Raw genomic sequence first — 21,965 nt, forward strand, 5'->3', positions numbered from 1 at the left:
CCAAATGGACAAGGATACCTAAACACAAATGTAATGAAAATAGATTACAATTGAATCGCTGATCTTATGCTCAGTATTGGTAACATTCAACATTGGACCGAGATATGCCTACTGCTATTACTTAGCCTAATAAAATATTAATCATTCAGCAATACATTAAACAAGACAAAACTGTAAATTGGGTCAAGATTGAAAATCCCAAAATTTAGGTAACCAAATTTTAAATAACTAGTGGTATTTAAAATAAAATAGAAAATCATAAAAGAATAAAATAAATAAATAAGTTACCCACCGAAAATAGATGTGAATACAAACCAAATCTTTATTGTGGGTTGAAGTTGTATCGAAACGTTAATTGTTGTTATAAAATCAATAAGAAGTCAAATGTTTATATAGTTTACACGCAGTGTTACTTTGCTAAATTAATAGTGTAGGCGTTCATCCTGATCACTGTCATAATTTGGGAAGTATTAAATATTCGACATGCACGCCTACACAAATCAATTAGCAAATTGAAATATTAGCGCTTTACATTATTCCGTAAGGAGTTAAAGTATAACTTTATTAATATTCCGATCAGAACTTAGAGGTTCCTATTTTCGTTCCTCTAAATCCATCCCCATTACATACCGGTATGTAATAAAACGTAAAACCACGATTCAAATTATTCTCACAGTTTAGTTAAACAGCTATAATGTGCTAAATAAAATTTAGATTTTAGATCATGAAAGTTCCAGTTTCCGGCTGAAGAAATCAATGATTAATAATTTCCATATAACTCTTTTATTCTCGTTATAATTGAGTATTTCTAAGATAATTGAGGTTATAGGGGGAACTTAACAATAATTATAAAGTTTGTTAATGTCAAAAAAAATATCATTTGCTTATTTAGTATTTTAAATTTTTAATTACCATATCAATGAACTGATTTTCCAGAAAAGTTTATTATATTTAATTACTTTTTTGTATATTTTTACTATCATCTAAAGCAGAATTTACAATAACATAACTTTAACGAATTTCATTAAAAAATGCGACAAAACAAAAAAGCTTCTTTCTCCTATTAGAATTAATTTATCGATCGTAATCACCATATGACAATTCAATCAAAATAGTAATCACTTCGAGCTGAAAGCTGACTGCAGTCCGTCGGCCGTCATCATATAGGCGCGTGCGCCGGACAATCGCCTCTGCAACACTATTTTTAATTTACTTTTGGATTCATGCCATCAGCTGTGCCCGCGCGCCATTTCACTAGATTTAACTCCTGGGTAACGCACCTTTATCACTAAAACGCTCAAAGTCACCGAATACTAACCTTAAAACCTCGGGCATATCAATGAAACCCTCCCGTTCTTTCAATGAGGCATGTGCAAACTGTGTGATGGAAATAAACCGCTGGGTTTGTGGGTGAAAAGTGTTTAGTTTTGACGATGGCGCCGTGAGCGTCTGCCGCGACCATGGCGCGGTATCGATGGACGTTTGCTCTAATTTTAATCTGCTTACCTATCCTAGCAACAGTGATAACCGCATTCCGAATACGTGACTTACCTAAAGGTTCCAATGATCCGCACAAATCCGTCGTAAGAACGCGAAAGTGTGAAGATTGTAATGTGAATGAGCTCAAGGTCGATCAAAAAACGCAAAGTGTTAAAATTGACAGTGAAAAGAAAAGTTTTATTGACAATAAGAAAATAAATAAGATATCTGATAGTAAACCTACTTTTCAACTTAAGGATAATAGTGGAGATGACGATTTTGATGACATAGAATTGTCAAAGGGGCAAAATGATTTTCGACGACAACAACGTGGATCACTTATTAAATCTGGAAAATCAGGACAGAGCATATCAACACAGGGTCCTTCAAAAAATAAGAGATCTGTCTCATTTGATAATGATGGTGATGAAGACGACGATGATGATGACGATGATGATGACGTCGAAAATGTTGATAATACACCTGTTGTCACAATCGTGTCAAATATTAAAACAAAACCGTCGTCGACTGGACCAAAAATTATTACTAAAGAGCCACCAATGAAAAAGATAGATTCCAAATCTAAATTAATGAATATAGTCGATAAAGATGATGATTATGATGAAGATGACGATGACGACGATGACGACGACGACGACGACGACGATGATGATGATGAAAATAGTGGCATAGCTGCAGCTCGCAAAATTTTATCTGATATAAATGCAGCTAAGGGTAGTGTAAAAAGTCAATTAGATGACCGACCAAAAAAGGATGTACAGGGGGAAAAAATTGAGATACGAGATAATAAAAAGGATAAAGACAGTAAAAGTGTAGTAAAAGAAGATAAACATAAGGATCTTAAAACACAACTATTTACGAAATCCGAGAATAAGCCAGAACCCTTTAAACAAGATACAAATGAAAAAGCCCCGAAAATAAAGATAACGAATGAAGATAAAGCTACAAAACCTATAGAAAAAAAAGATTCTGTAACAATAAAACAAGATAATAAAGAAATACACTCTAAAACAGACGATCCCATAAAAAAAGAGAGTATAAAAAAACTTGAAGTGGAAAAAGAAACAAAACACAAGGAACATAAAGAGATAAATAGGGAAGATGTAAAAAAAGAGGCTCGACAAAAAAGAGACACCACTACTGAACAAAAGCCAAAAGAGGGTAAGTTTAGTAAAGATCATAAAGAAGCTAAGAAAGAAGATGTGAAGAAACAAGAAAAGAAGGATTCACCAGAAAAACAAGTTAAACCAAAGGAAGATAAAATTAAAAGTGTACCAAAAACGCCAGAACCTAAAAAAGAGCATAAAATCGAAAAAAAGGATAAGACATCTGCGGAAGGTGTTTACGATAGTCATGAAGACAAAAATGAAAGTCATCGTAAGCAAGTGAGTGATGCTGTAAGAAGGCGCAATTTGCTCCAAAGTGAATTTGAAGACTTTTATGCGTTTTTTCCCACGTTCGCTCCGAATTTCTCAAGAATTCATAATCCCGAATGCAGGCGTCACGGTCAAATATTACTAAGACAGTTGAGAGGGAATAAACTATGGGCTTTGCACAGTAAGTATTAATTTTAACAATATTTTATTACCGCGACTAATCTACCTATCATATTAGGTACATTTTAATAATAAATTACCCAGAATACCTAAATATATAGTGAAATAGCTATATATAGTGAAACACCTGCAAAATCGTGTAGTTAAAAACGTGCAAGGGTACGTACAAATGAGTACAAAGCGCATATTTATCACTTGTTATGTACAATCGAGAAGAATTTTTTTATTAAATGATTTGTTGGGTATTTCTTTGTAATTATTTTTTTATACTGTTCATGAATTGTGACTTGATGCGTGGCTATGCCCATAACCACATGCATAATTAATTATCACCATTGCCATTTATAAGTCGTAAAACATGATTTAGAAGTAACACCTTGGCGTTCACTATTTCTTGTTTATATGACCTGTGATATGACATAAGTACATATAATGCTACCGATTCGATATGCATCCATGATCATCAATCCATATCTTATTTGCAGTTTCTATAACTAGCTGTCGTTGACATTGTCATCCGTTGGAATTAAAATAAGATTGGATATACGTAAATATACTTACTCATTCAAACCACCACAAATTAGGGCCGCTAGCACCAAACATACAAACACACGTAAATCATATATACGTACAGAAATGTTCGTTCATTAGGTTTCCAAAGGTAGCATTGAAAAAAATTGAAACGGAACGATTTAAAATAATCTGGAGAGTTGGTTGGCAGTAATTTATAGAATGAGGATTTGCTTGCTTGTTGCCTGCGGAACCCATTACCTATAGTACCATTAAGTACCTGCGGTTTTAAAGCTTCAGAAATTAGAATATATATAAAGAATATAAGCAGAGATAAGAGATAAGCACTTATACATATATTTCCCAACGTGAACCCACAAATTTGAGTGAATCTGTCGTGTCGTTAATATTGCATCACGGATTTGTAACTTTTGCTCTAACAGTAGACTAATATTTTTATTGGCACCGAGCGGAGACAGATTTCGCAAACAGATGCTGAGCGTAAAAAAACTATTAATCCTAGCTAGGTCAATCAAGGCCACAGCTTCTAATTATACATTAACATTAAACTAAAGTAGTAGTTATAATTCTTAACAATTCATCGCGAAGAATAAATTTAAGCAAGTGTCTTTTTCCATTTCCATGATTTCTCAGACAGCTTTCTAATAAAGCATTCCTCTATTCAGTATTTTTGTGTATCTTTATGAAAAACTTGCATAGTTGGAGATTTCACCAATAGTGCAACTAATAATTTATAGCTAAGCTATTCTAGCATTATTAGTTTTCCTTTTCAAAATATTTAAAAATGCAAGAATTGTAGGAACAAAATTTTCCCAAAATTACATGGATGTTTACGCGAATCAAGAATGGGCTTTGGCTCGAATTCCTTTAATGTTTTCTAAACATGGCATCCTGTTTACTATGGATACAAGCAACTTCATATACAGAATTGGAGACAGTTCAACGAATTCCTTGGAATTTCTTTAGATGTTTCACAGTTGTATTAATTCGATTCGTTTACTTTATGATTTAATTTTCTGAAATTCTATTTGATAGCTCGTTTGTTACTATATTCCAGATTTGTATCATTTTAAAATATATATGCTCTTAAATTATCTAATTTCTTTCAAAATAATCATAAGTCGATCGAAATACTTTGTCACGCCCTTAAAAGTTTAAAACATGTACACAAAAATTCATTATTTATGCCACGCCCTTGAGTGTGCGCATGTCCATAGCTCCCTTGGGCACTAATAGTTAATTAATTCTATTCAGGGATTCTTATAGTCGAAAGAAATGCCGAAAATTATATTTAACACGCTCTATTATATCTCAGTTCTCTCCTTTTCGTCGGTTCTGTCCTCGTAGACATTGGTAATTGAACTGGTAATTAAATGAAAATAAATTTGGTTGGTAGTTAAGAATTTTAATAATGTGAGTATTATAATTCAAGATCTTGAAATGCGACTAAATATTTCAGACTAGTCTGATTTTATTATTCATATAAAATGGGACTAAATTGGAATTATTTGGGATAGTGTACATTACATGCCTTAGAAAGTTTATAGCGTTGATCCTTTCCATTGATTCATTTACATTATGAGTCAATAAAATAAAAAAAACTTTTGTGATGTTCAATGACACAACTTTATTCTACGGAACCCATGGACATAATATTAACTTTATCCACACTTTATTTACAGTGCTCGACGCCACTGCGAAAATTCCCTCGGGCCTACTCCAGGGCAACGGAATCCAGCTCGGTGACTTCGACCAGTGTTTGGAATGTCGCGCTCGCGTACAATTGGAGTCTGGAAGCGTTGTCAAGGTCCAGGGGGAATACTGCCTCACCAGGCTGGATATCAGGGCTGAGGCTCCTGAACTTGAGGTGCCAGTGCATTTGGCACAAGCAAGGAATCTGATTAAAAGCAGGATTGATGATGTGAGCTCTTTGTTTTACTGGTTAATTTAATTTAGAATTAATAGTGTCAACTGGAGAGTGGAAGGGTTGAAAGGTCCAGGGAGGGTACTGTCTTAACAGGTTGAATATCAGGGCCGAGGTTCTTGAAGGTGCTTTAGGGTACTAGTTCAGCTGGTACATTTTAAGGCTTTGTTTAAGATCAGGATCGAAGATGTTCCTTTGTTCAATAATTTTACTTTACCAAGTTTTTGCGTTGGTAAAAGTTTCTATGAATAAAAAATGCCTATCATCAGGTACTTTGTTAAGATTTTTACATGATACGGCCATCGGTGCGCAGCTTCATCAAGAAATTAGTTCATGATTATTTCAAATCCAGTTTTCAATCCGTATTTCAGTTTCAGTATTTCAATCAACATCGCCATCGTTTGAAAATATACTAAGCTGTGTCCTGCTTTGTTCAGCCAGGTCACTTCGTGCCGCGTTTCTCGACGCTGAGCTGGGGAGTGTGCGTGCCTGCCGCCTGCGACCCCCAAGACGTAGAGGTCGTTATCAAGGATGCGTTACTCCACTACCAGCACACGAGTGGCCTGGTCATCAGGGTCAAAGTCGACGAAACTGACTGCCATATTCCAGCAAGCGGAGATTGGTGGGAGGTTTGGATGGAAACACCTACTCTTGTGACATTGTGAGTATTGTAACTATTTTTTTGGTTTATGGCTCAACTTCTCTATCCATCTAAATTGATGTCCATGGTTTTATGTTAATATGTCCAAAGTTGATTTATTTATTCATGATTCCAGGTCATTCTATGCTGCAGTCCTTTTATTGGTACTTATTGCGACGGCTCAAGATTTCCTGGCTGGAAGACATTCAGTTAGTGAAGATGAAAAAGAGAAGTCGGATGACCAAGCGGAGTGTGATCAGAAAGAGACAGAAGAAATTGAAAAAGTTGTTGAAAACAAACGTCCAGGTAATAATGTTGTGATATTTAATGTATTCGTTTAATCCAATGGAATCATTGAAACGATACTGATATAATTCAATGAGTGGTATTAAGTTAGTTTTCCATATCATAGACAAATTTATTTGTGGTTACTAATTCCTGGGAAATAGTTCCTTTCAACTATGTGCAAGTAAAATTTTACAATTAGTTGTATACCTATAGCGCGGTTGAATTGGATTTGCTAGCAATATCAGGATCATTATTTAGATTGTATGTGAATGTGAACATAAGATCATCTTAATATTTCTTTATTTAATTTATTTTTAATTACCATGAACGAAACATGGTAAATTGTATGTGATTTCTCAATAGATGGTTTCCTAAGCGCGTTCTCCCTGTACCGGACGATCTCAAAGCTGATGGGAGCTGGTAGTGATGATGAGATTGCTTGCATTCACGGCGTCCGGGGACTGGCGACGATTGCCTTACTTGTAGCCCACAAATTCCTGCCCGTGGCTGTTATGCCGTACACCAACAGAACTATTATTGCAGAGGTATGATACTTTATTATTATTGCAGAAAGTCCAAAGCAACATATGATTCTAATTTGGGAAATCTAGATTTGATTACTGCCCTTTTTTGCCGAAAACGAAACGAAAACTTTGGGACACTAATATCTAGTTTGAAGGTGGACTGATGCCGGTTGGAAAAACAGGAGCAATTTTATTTGTATTGTTTTGTTTGTTTAATTTGGCTAAATATATGTGCATGTTATATCAACGTGGATGATGTGGAATCTATGAATTTATCATGTTTTTCTTAGAGTGCGGAACTACTTGCATCATCAGCCAATTTTATATCCCTTCTGCTGGTGAACTAGCTTAAAATACTTTGGAGGTATGGAGGATCTTGTGATAAAACATTTTAGGTCACAAGCTTTTATTTGACTTGTAATGTATGTACCTATGTATGTTCGGGTGGATTCTTGTAAGTCAATTTTGAAACATTGATTGAGCTGAAATTTTGTATACACGTTTAGTTTGGTGCAGTAATGCATTATTATCATCAGCATGTGGTCATGAGTTGGTCAAAAATAATCAAATAATGAGTTTCTGTATGCACGATCACCAGATAGTGCATACAGAAACGGCTCCCGACTAGGAAACTCATCAACGGTTTACTACACGAACATGATTATTTGACTATTTTTGCTCGCAACAATAATAGTTTGTGTAAAAAATGTAATTGTTATAAAAAACCTATTTGTCATAATTCAACTATTTTATACATGGAATTAGTAGGTACTCCGTACAATGAAGTACTTACTAAATCCATGATTTTATATGATCCGAATGTAGTCACATTTTCTATGAAGTAGGTTTGATTTTAACATCATAACAGAATATTCTCAGAGGAATCGAAGCCAATAAATGTATTGCAATGGATATCCTTTGATGCATGCATCAATCGATGTTCGAGTCTTATATCAGATACGTTCAGGGAAGGTTAAAAACCAATATCTATCAATATATCTTTTGATGTGAAACATACAATTATTTATAAAGTTGCTGGCATCCTCTCACCTACTGTAAAAGAGCGCATCTTTTCCAAGCAGCTGAACACACACTTTCCAAACATAGCTAAGAACACTCAGCTAAATTCTCTGTCAATAAAAAAAAACTAGATCAAAATCGATTCAGCTGTTTGGCTTCTACGATACCATGGACAGACATACAGATATAAAAAAAAGTTAAACTTATACCACCTTTTATAAAATATCTTTTATATCTTCCGTTTATGTATAATATTATGTTTTCACACGTGTTCCTAATATCGACATTACACTTACCCGTGAACCATTTAGCCGTAATAACAGGCAGTAATAATTTTATGTTAGTGATGTCCTATTATCGATAACAATAAAATATTGTAGGTATTTATCAGTAATTTTAGACTAACTATAACATTTGGTTTGCAAATAAATCATATGATATTGCATCCAATATTACTTCAAATTTTCATGTTAAAAAGTATAAACGAAAGCGACATTTAATTACCTTTTTTCATTTTAATTTTTTTGTCGTTTAATTTGTCCTTTCGGGTAATATTAATGATACCCAATTATGAGGGTTCCTATCGTTCAAAAATTAATTTAATAACAATAACATTACTTCGTTAAAATTATTATCATCTAGTCTAGTTACAACAATGAGTTAATTTTAATTATATAGCTTCGCCTGGCTACTTACTTCGGAATTTCGGGATAAAAGGTGCCCTATGTATTATTCCAGTGTTCCATTCCTAACCGTGTACCAAATTTCATAACAATCCGTCCAGTAGATTTTGCGTGAAAGAGTAGCAAACATACATACACAAACTGTCACATTATAATATTATTTTGAATTACCTAGTTTTTTATACCTACAAAGTCAGAATGTGTCCGATAAAGTTCAGTGGTGTCCGTCGACACTTGTATTTAATCCCACTTTATACGATTATGTGATCCCATCACTAACATAATATTTAGAAGAAATAAAGGTCGTTTTCTCTTGCTTTCTGCGGTAAATTAAATGTACTTTGTCTAATTCTATTGGCATTTTGCCAGCTACAGTCGGCGACGGCCGTTTTACGTGTCGCATCCAAAATGATTCACTTGTCGAGACCTACTAGAACACATAGATACACGTAAATAATCAAGTGTTAAATAACTTTATTATGTTGTCCCACTGCTGGGCAAAGGACTTCCCTCTACTTATCCATCCATCTCTGTCTGTGGCGTCTAATGCCTTCAATTCTTACAATTGTTAACTAATTTTAACTATTGTATAGGTATTATGGGATTTTAATTCCACGGGAATTTTGGGATAAACTTATTCATATTTTAAATTTGAAAACATGTTTTCTTAATAAATATTACTGTTCTCTTGTTAGTTTAGAAAGTCCAGAACATACAGATTGTAAGAAACATCTATTTTACTCATTTGGTCGTCGCGTATTGGTCGTAAAGTGTGTTGTAATAAACACGTGTAGTCGTGTCTATATATTGCTGTACTTATACCTAACAACTAATGTATATGCGACTATTTGCCACTAGATGGCGGTAGGTAGTTGCAAAAGTTATGTCAGACACCTTTAGGCGAGTTGAACACTCGTCATCATTATCATCATCATCAGCACAATCGACAAGAAAGAAAGAGATATTCAGAAATGAAATAGAATTTATGATATCAAAGCATTTTCTTTACACCTAAGACAAATTTATACAATTCCTATACCAATAGGCTGGAAAATTAAATAAGTAATGAAGTAGGTACCTACCTCTTAGTAACGGAACTTCCAACGGAATTTCTATAATAAAAATGGAAGGCCAATATACGTACCGACATTTCTTTAGATCAAGTATCTTTTAATAAAACAAAATGTTTATAGAATCGGAATACCTAATACATTACTACGGATTTAGAACGTATAAGTTTTTAGTTTTAAGTTATCGATGTCTCCAACCGAGGTCCAATTGTCCGTCGTTCTTTATTATGACGTTGATTGCCATAGCAGAAATTGTATGGAGATTCGACGTACGTCGACGCACATCAATATTAAAACCCATGTAAGACAACGGAGCGGCAACGCGTTACGTCGATCCAACGGAGCAGTGTAGCCCGGCACTACATTTTTGTAATAAAGTGTCATCACTGTTAAATTCCAATATAAATGACAGTCCGCACCTTTGCTCCTCTATACTACCAGGCGTGTAAGGAGATTGTAGTTATTTACTGTTTATACGTAAACTTTTGATGTTTTTGCTTTTATTTAACTTTATCTACTTAAAATTTACTGCAAATTACATGGACTAAAGTTTAACCTCTTTTAAGTTGAAAACTAGAAAAAGTGCAGTTAAATGAAAAAGTTTTCGTTCATAGTGTCGCATTAAATTAAGTAAAACCAGTACTATTGTAAGTTTGAGATGAAATTAAAATATGTCGCAAATGTTTTTATTTCTGCCAATAACTTTCGCTAACCGAAACCGATGATGATTTTTTATTAGATCGAGTGAGTGGGTACTGACAGTCAACAGCAAATTAACCATCCCAAAACGCGCCTATAACCGCATAGGTAGGTACTCCATGGGCGCCATATTTAGTCGGATATGAAGTTAATTGTAGGTAATATTTGTTATAGGATTTTTTTAGCATTTAGTAGCTAGGCCCCGTAAAGTAAGGAAAGATTATTGTTATTTCGATCGTTTCTATCATTATGTAAGTACGTTTCACCCACTGACTGGGTGATTTTCGTGAAATTTGTTACACGGTTGGAATAAAAGCTGGAATTAAACATATAGAGTTTTTTTATTGATAATTTGAGTGCGTTTGACCTAATCTAGCCTGATGGAAAGCAAAGATCAGGTCTAAGGTTTCACGCTATAATTATAATTAGATATTCAAAAATAAATGAGCGCGAAGTCGGGGCCTATTGCAAAAATCATTTCTTCCAGCCAGCTTCCAACCTACCAGCCAACCTACTACGGGTGGAAGGAAATAAAAAAAAAAAACAGATTGCACTCTGGGAGAGCCGGCAGAAGTAAAAACTTGAATATTACCTAACGTTGTGCATTTTTGACGCCTTACGGATTTTCGATCAGGGTCACGTGTCCTGACGCGAGTTTAACATTTTTTATCCATCACAAAAAGTGCACAACGCCGCTAAAGAAGTTTTCACTACAAAAATGTTAAATAGCAAAGCTTTTTATACTATTTTTATTAAAAACTAGCGCCCCGTCCCATAAATTAAACACATAAACCTTCCTCAGAAATCACACTACTCGTATCTATTGGTGAAAACAGAATGAAAATTCGTGCAGTAGTTTTTGAGTTTATCGCCAGCAGACAGACAGACAGACGCGGTAGAGTACTTTGTTTTATAATATTCAAGTTTTTTTATTTTCTAATAAAAAAGCTTATATATAATAATATGTTATTTAATTTCAGATAGTAAGTTCCCCATTATGGTCGTGGTGTCGAGCTGGTTGGATCTTCACCGATTGTTTCCTTCTCCTCAGTGGAGCCCTGATGGCCCACAGAGTCTCCGAGACCAGCTCTGCGGCTCCAAGAAGACTTCTGTCGCGGTATCTGAGGTAAACACTATGCAGTACTGAAGATAATTAGGGTGAAGATAAAGAAAATGAGCAATTTTGAAATCTAAGGATACCTATATTTATCTATATATTATGTTATAAAATATAGTCACAAGTGTCTAACTTTGGGGCTAACACAATCTGTGTGATTTGTCCATATATATTTCGTACATAATTCTCCCATTTTGGGCATTCGTGCATAAGGGTAAGGATGGTACATATATATGAAGGATTTTCCCACAATTCTATTATATTTTATTCCTAATCTGCAGTTGATTTAGTAGTCAAAAGCTGTGTATTTTTCTTAACTCGGACTCGGACGGTCGTTTCGCTTTATTCAAAAGTTCGGTTATTAAAGGCCGTCGGTTATCTTAATTGATCAAAGGCCGCAAGTTTATTTTACAATTTTAATAAATTATACACAATGCCTCAAAATAAATAGATTAAAAACCGAATATATTATTAAAAAAAGTTCTTGTGCGTAATAAACGAGTCGAGAAACGTTTTTATAAAATCATTTTTTTTTGTTTATAATTTAGTGGCGAATATAATTTTTTCTATTGCAGAAATTAGCACTATTTCGTTAAAAACTGACCTCATACTTTGTACTTCCATAGAGAACATGTTCTCTTGCGTCTTAGCGTACTTGTAAGCCACCAGTCTGGCTATGATGTAGCCGAAGATAATATTCCGACGAGATTTCAGAATTGTACTGTATCTTATCAAGTAAACATAGGATCTCCGTCTAAATTCCATTAAATAACAAGCCCGATGAAGCTCAGTTGGGATCTACCATCCTTTTTATATTACGCATTGTCGGATTGATTAAGTAAATGTAGTGAGAGATCCAAATTTCAAACTTGAAGATTACCTACGAGATTTGTACATAGATTAATATAACTTATTTCTGTAAAACAGGCTCTGTATACGAACATATTCATGTTGTTAATTGAAATTACAGCCACTCGTTTTGGGGTGATGATGAATCCCAATCCACATATATTGTTTTTTGATATGGGGACAGGGTGAAGTAAATTTATAATGAAAAATACAGATATAGGTAGATGTAGAAGTGAAAGACAAATATGAGAATTAATTTATCTATACTTTTTGTATTACACTTATATTACGTATACTAACCAGGCTCAGTGACCCAAAAAAAGTCTTGGCCGGCACCAGCACGCCACCGTCTCCGGTCCCACACCAGTTTAAATAAATAAATATAGCTTTATTGCCAGTATTTAGTATTACATACATTTAAACATAGGTAATGCTATTCCATTCATAGGAAAACTTTAGCACAATATATACTCGTAACAAGTTGACCAAATAATGTGCCGTATTCTGTAATCGTTGACAATAATTTCTTGGAGACAACACTTATTATCAGTCTTCTCCCAGAGACTTAGTGCCGGAGTTATCGTGAAACGAGAAATAAGAAACTTATTACAGCATTAGCTAATATGCCTTACCAACATTTTATTTCGAATATTTCCACTGAAATCTACTAATGATAATAAAATTAATACGTACATCTCTATTGAAAGTGTGAACGGTTGAACAGTCGATTTGAGGCAGTGCACTTTGAGGTTAACTTCAACCTGAGCAGAAAAACGCAATGTAGGTACACCATTTTACACAATTTTGTGTCACAGTAAATTTTTTTTTTAATCGAAAATGAAAATATGATGAAGTAAGTTATTAGCAACTATAAATTTAACTCTCTAGACGATAATAGCACAAATTACTATAGCAAATACGTTTGCGGCATTTAAAAAGCCATATCAATACAAATGGTTTGATTGGCACATGTACAGGATATGAATTTCGAAGACATCTGCTAATTATGGTGTTAATTATAAAGAACAATCATTGCCTTATTTAAAGAAAACATTATCTGTCAAACATCGCTATCGCTATAAATATATAAAAATAAAGTAGCTTCCCGATGTCTGTCTGTATGCTTAGATCTTTAAAACTACGCAACGGATTTTGATGCGGATTTTTTAATAGATAGAGTGATTCCTGAGGATGGTTTAGGCGTATAATTTATTACGGTTTTACCCGAGCGAAGCCGGCACGGGTTGCTAGTTTTAATAATAATCTTTCAATTAATCACATTAGATTACTTAAAACATATTAATCTGCTTTTTATTATAACCGTTGACTGGATTTCAATGTAAACAACCGTACTCTTTTATTTCATTGGATGTGTATTCATATTTTTTCAAACCATATACCTAAAACCTATACGACAAATAAAAATATCTATCAATACCATAAATGTACATCAGATTTTTTTAAATTGAAAAGTTTTTTGTGTGTCCTTACATATTATAAAACAAAGTCCTCTACCGCGTCTCTCCATCTGTCTGTTCGCGATAAACTCAAAAAGTACAGCACGGATTTTCATGCGTTTTTCACCAATAGATAGAGTGGTTCCTGAGGAAAGTTTAGGAGTATAATTTATTATATCTTTACCCGAGCGAAGCCGGGACGGGTCGCTAGTATGTCACATTTGAAGTTCTTGTACGCGTAGACATGTACAATTAAAATCATAATGATTTTAATGCTCGCTTGCAGTAAGAGCATACGGAAATTTTCTATTGGAGTATATGAAATTAGGAATCACCAAAATATGACTAGCTTTTTGTTTCGTCCGCGGTGAATAAAAGGTTACTAATGGTCTAGTCTATATCTGTTCCAAATTTCATTAAAATTGTTCCAAACATTTTTATGTTATTGGTAACAAAAAAAAAAAAAATGCATATATTTTGTCTTTTAAGAATCGCATTGAAAATATTGTGTTTTTACTTACATTATTTCCAGGTTAACGCCTGCATTGTTGGCAGTGGTCCTCTTCTATGCCTATGTATGGGACAATGTGTCCCAAGGCCCCATGTGGGGTACCCTGGTGACGAAGAACGCAGAGATATGTCAGGAGAGCTGGTGGTGGAACATCTTTTATGTTCAGAACTACTTTGGGTTCGATGAGATGGTAAGCGCATGAGTATTCACTTTATTTTGTGTGCCATAATTCGTTGTTATGGGTAACTAATTTTTGTCCGAGACTTTGCTCGTGTTATTTTTTCTATTGGACAGATTTTTCTAAAGTCCGTCGTTGTACATGAAAACCAGTGTCTCACTCCTCTTGGTGTACTGAAATGTGCTTCTATCTGGTATTGCTGCAACACAGATACTTATGTGTATAATGTATTTTGTTTCTGTCATCTCTGCATGTTTCCGTTTGCTTTCGAAGTTGTGAAGCGCTCGGGGTCAGCGTGAAAATAATCCTTAAAATTTGGTAGTATTTGTATGTAATTTTACAACCGGCCGCCTGTCTGTTGTCAACCCTCCTTGCGAATGCTATTGTTGCCGACGCTGAGCTGCATAGGCTCAGTCGCTTCATACGACATCCCGACATCCGCGGGAGCCATATCCTCCCGCGGATGTCGGGAAAGGTTCTATTCCAGGGCGGAACCACCGCCACACGTGTGTCTCTATAATGTGTGTTCTCTTTGCTGTTTATTTTTATGACTGTGTCTGGATTTATTGTCTTTTTGTCTATCTTTGCTATCTATGAACGTGTGTGTGTACTTAATTTAACACAAACATGAATTGTAAGAAAATAATTTTCATACTTTTTTCCAGTGCGCACCACAAACCCATCAACTAGCTTTGGACATGCAGCTGACTATCCTTGGCAGCATCATCGTCTGGGGCTTCTACACCAATGGCCTGATCGCCAAACTTGTGTTGCTGGCTGTACATCTAATGGCTGCGTACTCACGTTACACCACGACTAGGGATCATCGACTTACTATGCTGGCTTATCAGGGAGTCAGGTAATATGGAAACCAACATTAAATTTTGCTAAATGCCAATATTTCCAATCTGATGATGGAGTTTTCTTAGTCGGTTAGTATTTATAGAGTGGTCGTCATTGTGCCCATAGTGCTGGCATGGAATCTTGTGGGCCGCCTGGGCTAAAGTTGATGATGGACTAGGAAATCTATTCCCAGATTTCTGGAAACGAATTTTTACTACCTTGCCCATGGTAGGTACTGATTGTTATTAGTTTCAAGGAATAGGTTAGGTGTTGTTTGTATCATCAGTCCCATTAGATTAGGCTTCTATATTATTCTATACTAGCTTTTGCCCGCGGCTTCGCCCGCGTGATTTGTAAAATCTCGGTCATTCTTTAAGAAATACCAATTCTCCGCTTTTTATTTTGAAATTCTTTCACCTCCCTTTTGCAGGGATTGAGGGTTATTTTTCTGTACGTTGTCTGTCAGTCAGTCAGTCACTCAGTAACGGAAGAGTTTTATATACATATTGATTAGCCCATATGCTCTCTAGACCATCTAACAACGATGATACTAACAACCGTGAAAAGTGGAGAAGAAGAAGAGCATTATTCCTCAGTCCTATTTTTTTCTTCCCGGGAAAAGGCTCAGATAAGAGATAGGTGTGGTTGTTAAATAACATCCCATCATATGTTTCGTCGAAGCAATCAGTGCCAAGTTTTTCCCGAATGATATTAGAACACGCGAAGATGACGGAGACTTCAAAGCGCCTTTCTTCTTCATAGTCGTATACCTCATGGCTGAGGGTCATGTTCATTACGTGAAATTAAACAAACTTAACAACTTTCTTGGCATTAGTAATGGAGTGGTTTACCATTGCCTTCTCTATTTTATACATAAGTTAATAATCAACCAGTGTGCAGGTTTCTTCAAGATGTTATCCTTCACCGGAAGCCGGTGGCCGATGAAAACTACTATACATGAGTCAGATTGGTATACAAACTCATGTGGCACGAGTAGGATTCGAATCTGGGACCATTTGATCCATAGGCGAGCGTCTTAACCATTACACCACCACAGCTTTAGCGCCTTTACATCTTTGTAATTTTCTTTCAGTGTCAGCCAGTTATACCGCACAGCCACTATGAGCTACACATCCACCTTTCATCGATCCACTCCGTACCTCATTGGCTTAAGTTTAGGACTTTTACTAAAGAAACCTTCTGCTCATGGAAAGGTAACAGTTCTTCATTGCCTTGAAATTTTAGTCATGATTTTTCAGCATTCTATTGCGTTTACAGGGTTACTGGTATCTAACGCATAACCTTCAAAAGGCGCATAAGGTACATAGAGACTAACATGTTTTGTTCTACGACTTTTGTCTAAACGTAATAAATAAAAAATATTTCCTTTTTTTAGTTTTAATGTCGTTTCTATAATACGTTACCACTATGTTCGATTCCGCTACATAACGCTACTGTACTGTCTCGTGTTGCGTGGCTATTACATAGAGTTTAAGATGTGTAAAATCGCAAATTGTTGTTTGACTTGTTTTGATGTACCCTTTGATGTGTTTATTCTATGACTTTTCGTGATTCGTAGTTTTTTTTTTCATATAAAAATAAATACAAGCTAATTTACGATTTTACACATCTCAACTCTATGTACTAATAGCCAAGCAACACGAGACAGTACAGTAGCGTAACTTAAACACTTTTAAGAGGGTTTGCGTTTGTTCCCTTTAACCCTGTATACATTTCAATAAATTACAAATAATAATATAGCTATATTTCAGGTAACTAAGGCCCGTGAGATAGTATATAATTAACACATCTTTCTTTTTTCGGCCTTTTTTTGTTTGTGTATATGAAACTAGTTTTAGATTTTTTCCAGACATTAATGATATACCTTTTTAAGAAAATGAACATAGTTTTATTATTTTCCTAGTAAATAATTTGCATTCTGATACATGTAACTATCAATTATGTGGTACAAGTACTAAATCAAATGGTTGTAATGATAAACTGCGATGTAATTTTAAGGTTTTAGCATATATGCTAATTGGTCAAAAGGCCTTGATTTAACTGCAGTTGTAATTGATCCTAAAACAGTCTTATATTTTCTATTTACTACAATGTTATAATCGGTGCCATTATAAGAAACCTATTTTGTTGAAATCGTCAGAAATTTAAAGCTTACAAAAAACTATTAACAGCTTTAGTCAACACCATGGATTTAGTAAGTACCTACTTCGTCAACACCAATACGAAAAATCAATTTTTATTAATTGATATTCCAGATTGTGATAACCCTAGGCTGGATACTGAGTACGGCCCTGTGCGGGGCCGTGTTGTGGGCAGGCATGGACTCAGGGTTGCCACACTACCGTTACAGCGCGACTTTCGCCGCCCAGTATTCTGCGCTAGCACCCATTGCGTCAGCGCTGGCGTTCGCTTGGGTCATCTATGTGGTGCACAGTGGGAACTGTGGTGAGTAGAATGGAATATAATTTATATAGGTAGATGATTTTTACAAGAGGATGTCATTATTTTTGTAATGCTGTAAAGAAAACATGTTAAAAGTACTTGCACACATAACAAGAAGGAGTGTTTATAATATCATTATAACATATTATATTCCGTGTCAATTTCAACCTTGACGTTGGCAAAATTATCGTTTTGGCGAACGATGGAGCCACGAAATAAAAAAAAAAATTAAACGGTGGCGGACTTATCCTTTGAAGGGATCTCTTCTAGTCAACCAGCGATTATACTATACTAATAATGATACATCTCAGTAGATCCACTCTGGCAAAATTTACTTTGTGCTATAGTGATAAAAAGGATTCTATTTGATATTTTGAACTTGTACACTTATATATATACATATATCTATCTATTATATATATATACATATATCTCACAGATCTAAAATAAATGAATAAACTTAAATGACCGTTGTTTGAAACAATTTATTGGCAGACTAAGTGTATTTATCACAAAAAGGATTTACATATCGAGCTAAAAAATGCCAGTGTGATTTGCAAATAATAGCATCATCTATATGTCTGATACTTGTACTTTGAACCCAAGTGAAGTCATGCAATAAATCTATATCCATATTATTCATATCCATAATAGGTATATCACTAAATAGTATAAAACAATGTTGCTTCACGCTTTCTGTTTGTCAATGTGTGCAATGGATTATGATACGGGTTTTTAAAATAGATAATGTTATTCCTGAGGCAGGTTTAGGTTTACAATGTATTATAATTTATGACGGGAGGCTAGTAATATTATAAATGCGAAAGTCTGTCTGTATTTCAAGGCTAAACCGCTGGGCCGATTTTTAATCATTATCATCCGTTCATGGTATCCCGGTTACATCTTGAGCTGCTAGGCTTCAGACTCCGGAATATATTTTCAATCACGATCCCAGAGTTGACGGATCTGGCTATTATAATGGAGTGACTGACGTCTGACCTCCGTAACCTTTCAACAGTCCCCTGTCGGAAGGTACCTGACCGAAAGTTTCATGAAAAACTATAGCCATTATCCCAGTCTACAATAACACGACCCGTATTTTAAATTATAACAACGAATTTAGTCAAAAGTATGGTCTGTAATCCGAATAATGTTATTCTTCCAGAATTTATGTCGAAGCTCCTCAGCTGGCGACCTTTGGTGCTGATCAGTCGACTCTCCTACGCCCTCTACCTGTGCCAGTTCATCGTCTTCTTGTCCATCGCCGGCACTGTTAGGTCTTCGAGGGAGTTCACTTTGATGTCATTGGTAAGTGGAATACCTGGTTATTGAGGTGTCGTGTTCCAAAGTGAGATATTCCGATTTTTTTATAATCAGCACTCGGATCACAATCATAACCTGTTTTGATATACCTTTTGACTATGTACATTATGTACTTTTATATATTATTAGAAAGAAAAAAAAAACATTGTAAGAAACAATAATGGTAAGCCGATCTGGCATGATAGGGACCAACACTGTTCAAATGAGTTTCTTTCGGCATTTCTTCTCAGCAGTGGTCGTTCCGAAATGCCAGTAGTTTCTAGCTTGTGAGAAATAACTATAAATTTAAAGATTGACGAGAAAAAGTGCCTGTGAAGGTCTAATTTCTGAATAAATGATTTGAATTTGAATTTACAGTCTCTATAAAAGCGGCAGTGGAATGTAATATGTAAATTCAGAAATCATATATATATATACCACTTCCATCCATATATTTTATTACAATAAATTTGTTGTTAATAAGTTTAGACATTATGTTTAGAAGTTAGGATCTATATTATATTGGGGCCGTCAACTTTACTATTGTGAATTATAATAAATCTGTCTATAAATAAAAAGTAAATTTGTAATAAATTAAAATTAATGTTTTAAATCTTATTTCACATTTAAACCACAAATCCTATGTGTGATAATATCTATCTATGTACAGTGATCTGTAACGTTATCAAATTCAATATAATTATATAAATTAATTCACCAGAAATGGGCCTAGCCAAATAACATTTTTATGGAAACTTACTTATCTTTCCAATTCCTGTTCCAAAATGCTTTATGTAGGTATAATTTTTAGGCTAATATATCGTACTTTTTCAGATTGACGTTGAAGAGATAGCAGCTGTACTACTGTCGTCGATAGTTCTCACATTAACATTCGTCATCCCAATGCAATCGTTGCACAAGATATCGTTCCAATTCTCATCATCAGAATCAAAGGATTCCCAAGAAGAGGAAAATTCAGAAACAAAAGCAGAAAAAACAGATGAGGAAGTCGACGAAAAGGAAGAAGTTGTACAGAATGATATCATTGAAGTGCCTCAAATAAGGAGCAGACAGCATTTGATTGCTCATAGAGAAGTTTTAGAAGAAATACCTGAAGTTGAAGTTGAATATGAGGCTCAAAGGGAACAAGCTGAAGGCCTCGAAGGTATATTAGAAGAAGAAGAAGACGAAGAACTTATGGAAGAAGAAGTGCAAGAAAGGGATGATGAGTTAGAGGTCATTGAAGAAGAACAAGGCGGGGAAGATGATTTTTGGGGAGAGAGAGAAGAATATCCGATAAGACGACCGTATTCGAGGAATCATGACGATGATCACGATTTAGATGAATGGGAATGGACGACTAATGGCAGTGGACGAAATGGTGCTCAATATTACCGTTACAGCAGATAAAGTTATTTAAATAAATTTTCCTTCCTTTCCTGTTATTTAATGGTTTTATTTAGCTATGTCGAAGATCGTAAGAAGTGGAGAAGCAAATAGTAGGATAGTGTGCCTGGGTCTCCGACGCTTCTCATCCCAGGAAGAAATTGGGAAATTTCTCAGATGAGAGAGAGAGAGAGAGAGAGAGAGAGAGAGAGAGAGAGAGAGAGACAAAATTTTATGGCCACGAAATTTTATTTGAAGGCCGCGTTTAGTTGTATATCGGGCTTATTGGGCTAGTAGCATTTCGTCTAGAATCACCAATCGTTAAATGATTGATTTGTACAATCTACGCGGGAAAAGAAATCACTGGCACATTCTATGTAATGTATGTCTAATACAAATCCAAAATGTTTTGTTAAACGAAGATATAAATCACTTATTGACCTCAAACATTCGATCTATCCCAATAGTCTCACTGAGGTGTCCCATCTTGAGACTATTGAAACGATTTTGTACCAGTCACATGGGACAATTGGCACTAATATTTTAAAAAATTGGTTAGGATATTAGGTAATTATGCATGAATCTGGTTGACGTTAATCAATAGGTCTACAACAATGTCAATTTTTTGTGTGTTCTTCGTGACATTTGAAACAGCAAGATCAGTTAAAACCGCTAATAACATATCACAATCTTAGTTCAGTGACATTAGAATGGTAATTTATTAACAGTAAACTCATTCCATAGTGATTTGCATGAAAACCCGATTGCGGAGCTATCTGTTACGATTTGGTAATTTGTATTATTTAGGAATTCCATCAAGAATGTATGATTTACATGATCTTAACGTAACCTTAGACAGCAGATAGCCGATAGAAGTGATTGTTGTTTACGTACTTAGGGACTTCAAAATATACCATTGTTTTAATGATAGGTCAGTCATTGACTCTTTGAAATAGAAGACTTAATCTTAGACAGCGATTTTACTACGACAAAGTAGTATTATCGCTTTCTGTGGTACTTAAATCTATATAATTCATAAATATTTATAATGTATTTTTGTCCTATTTACTGTTTGCACATCTGACTTATGTTGTTTTTTTCTCATATCGGTTGACTGGAAGAGATTCTTTCATGGGTAAAGTTCACCGTTGCTTTTATCTCTTTAACTAATGTATTTTTAATGTCAGTTAAAGTTAGTTACGACAAAATTGATTTGTGTAAACAAATACAACACACATGCACACAACAATTTTCATATTTTACCGCTTGCTTCTGTTGAAAGGAATTATCGTAAATTTACATCACAAATTAAGATTACATCAATTCAAATATAATAGCTTTATGCTAAATACACTATCGGTTAAAAGTTTGCCGACCGTTTTGACATACATTGGTGGTTTTTCATTGCGGTAATAAAAATCCCA

At 34.8% G+C, this 21,965-nt stretch overlaps 1 protein-coding gene across 1 annotated transcript; it reads left to right on the forward strand.

The window, feature by feature from the left end:
- The first annotated feature begins 1,225 nt into the window (after positions 1–1,225).
- Positions 1,226–20,600, forward strand: LOC128669336 (uncharacterized). The gene is made up of 12 exons (XM_053744096.1): positions 1,226–3,057; positions 5,270–5,508; positions 5,949–6,172; positions 6,288–6,457; positions 6,803–6,984; positions 11,416–11,561; positions 14,391–14,559; positions 15,213–15,406; positions 16,484–16,604; positions 17,667–17,856; positions 19,019–19,161; positions 19,990–20,600. Exons 1-12 carry the CDS (start codon positions 1,461–1,463, stop codon positions 20,563–20,565), a joined length of 3,951 nt encoding a protein of 1,316 aa, XP_053600071.1. The 5' UTR covers positions 1,226–1,460; the 3' UTR covers positions 20,566–20,600.
- Positions 20,601–21,965: the final 1,365 nt, after the last annotated feature.

Source organism: Plodia interpunctella, chromosome 4 (genome assembly GCF_027563975.2).
Source record: "Plodia interpunctella isolate USDA-ARS_2022_Savannah chromosome 4, ilPloInte3.2, whole genome shotgun sequence".
Taxonomy (NCBI): domain Eukaryota; kingdom Metazoa; phylum Arthropoda; class Insecta; order Lepidoptera; family Pyralidae; genus Plodia; species Plodia interpunctella.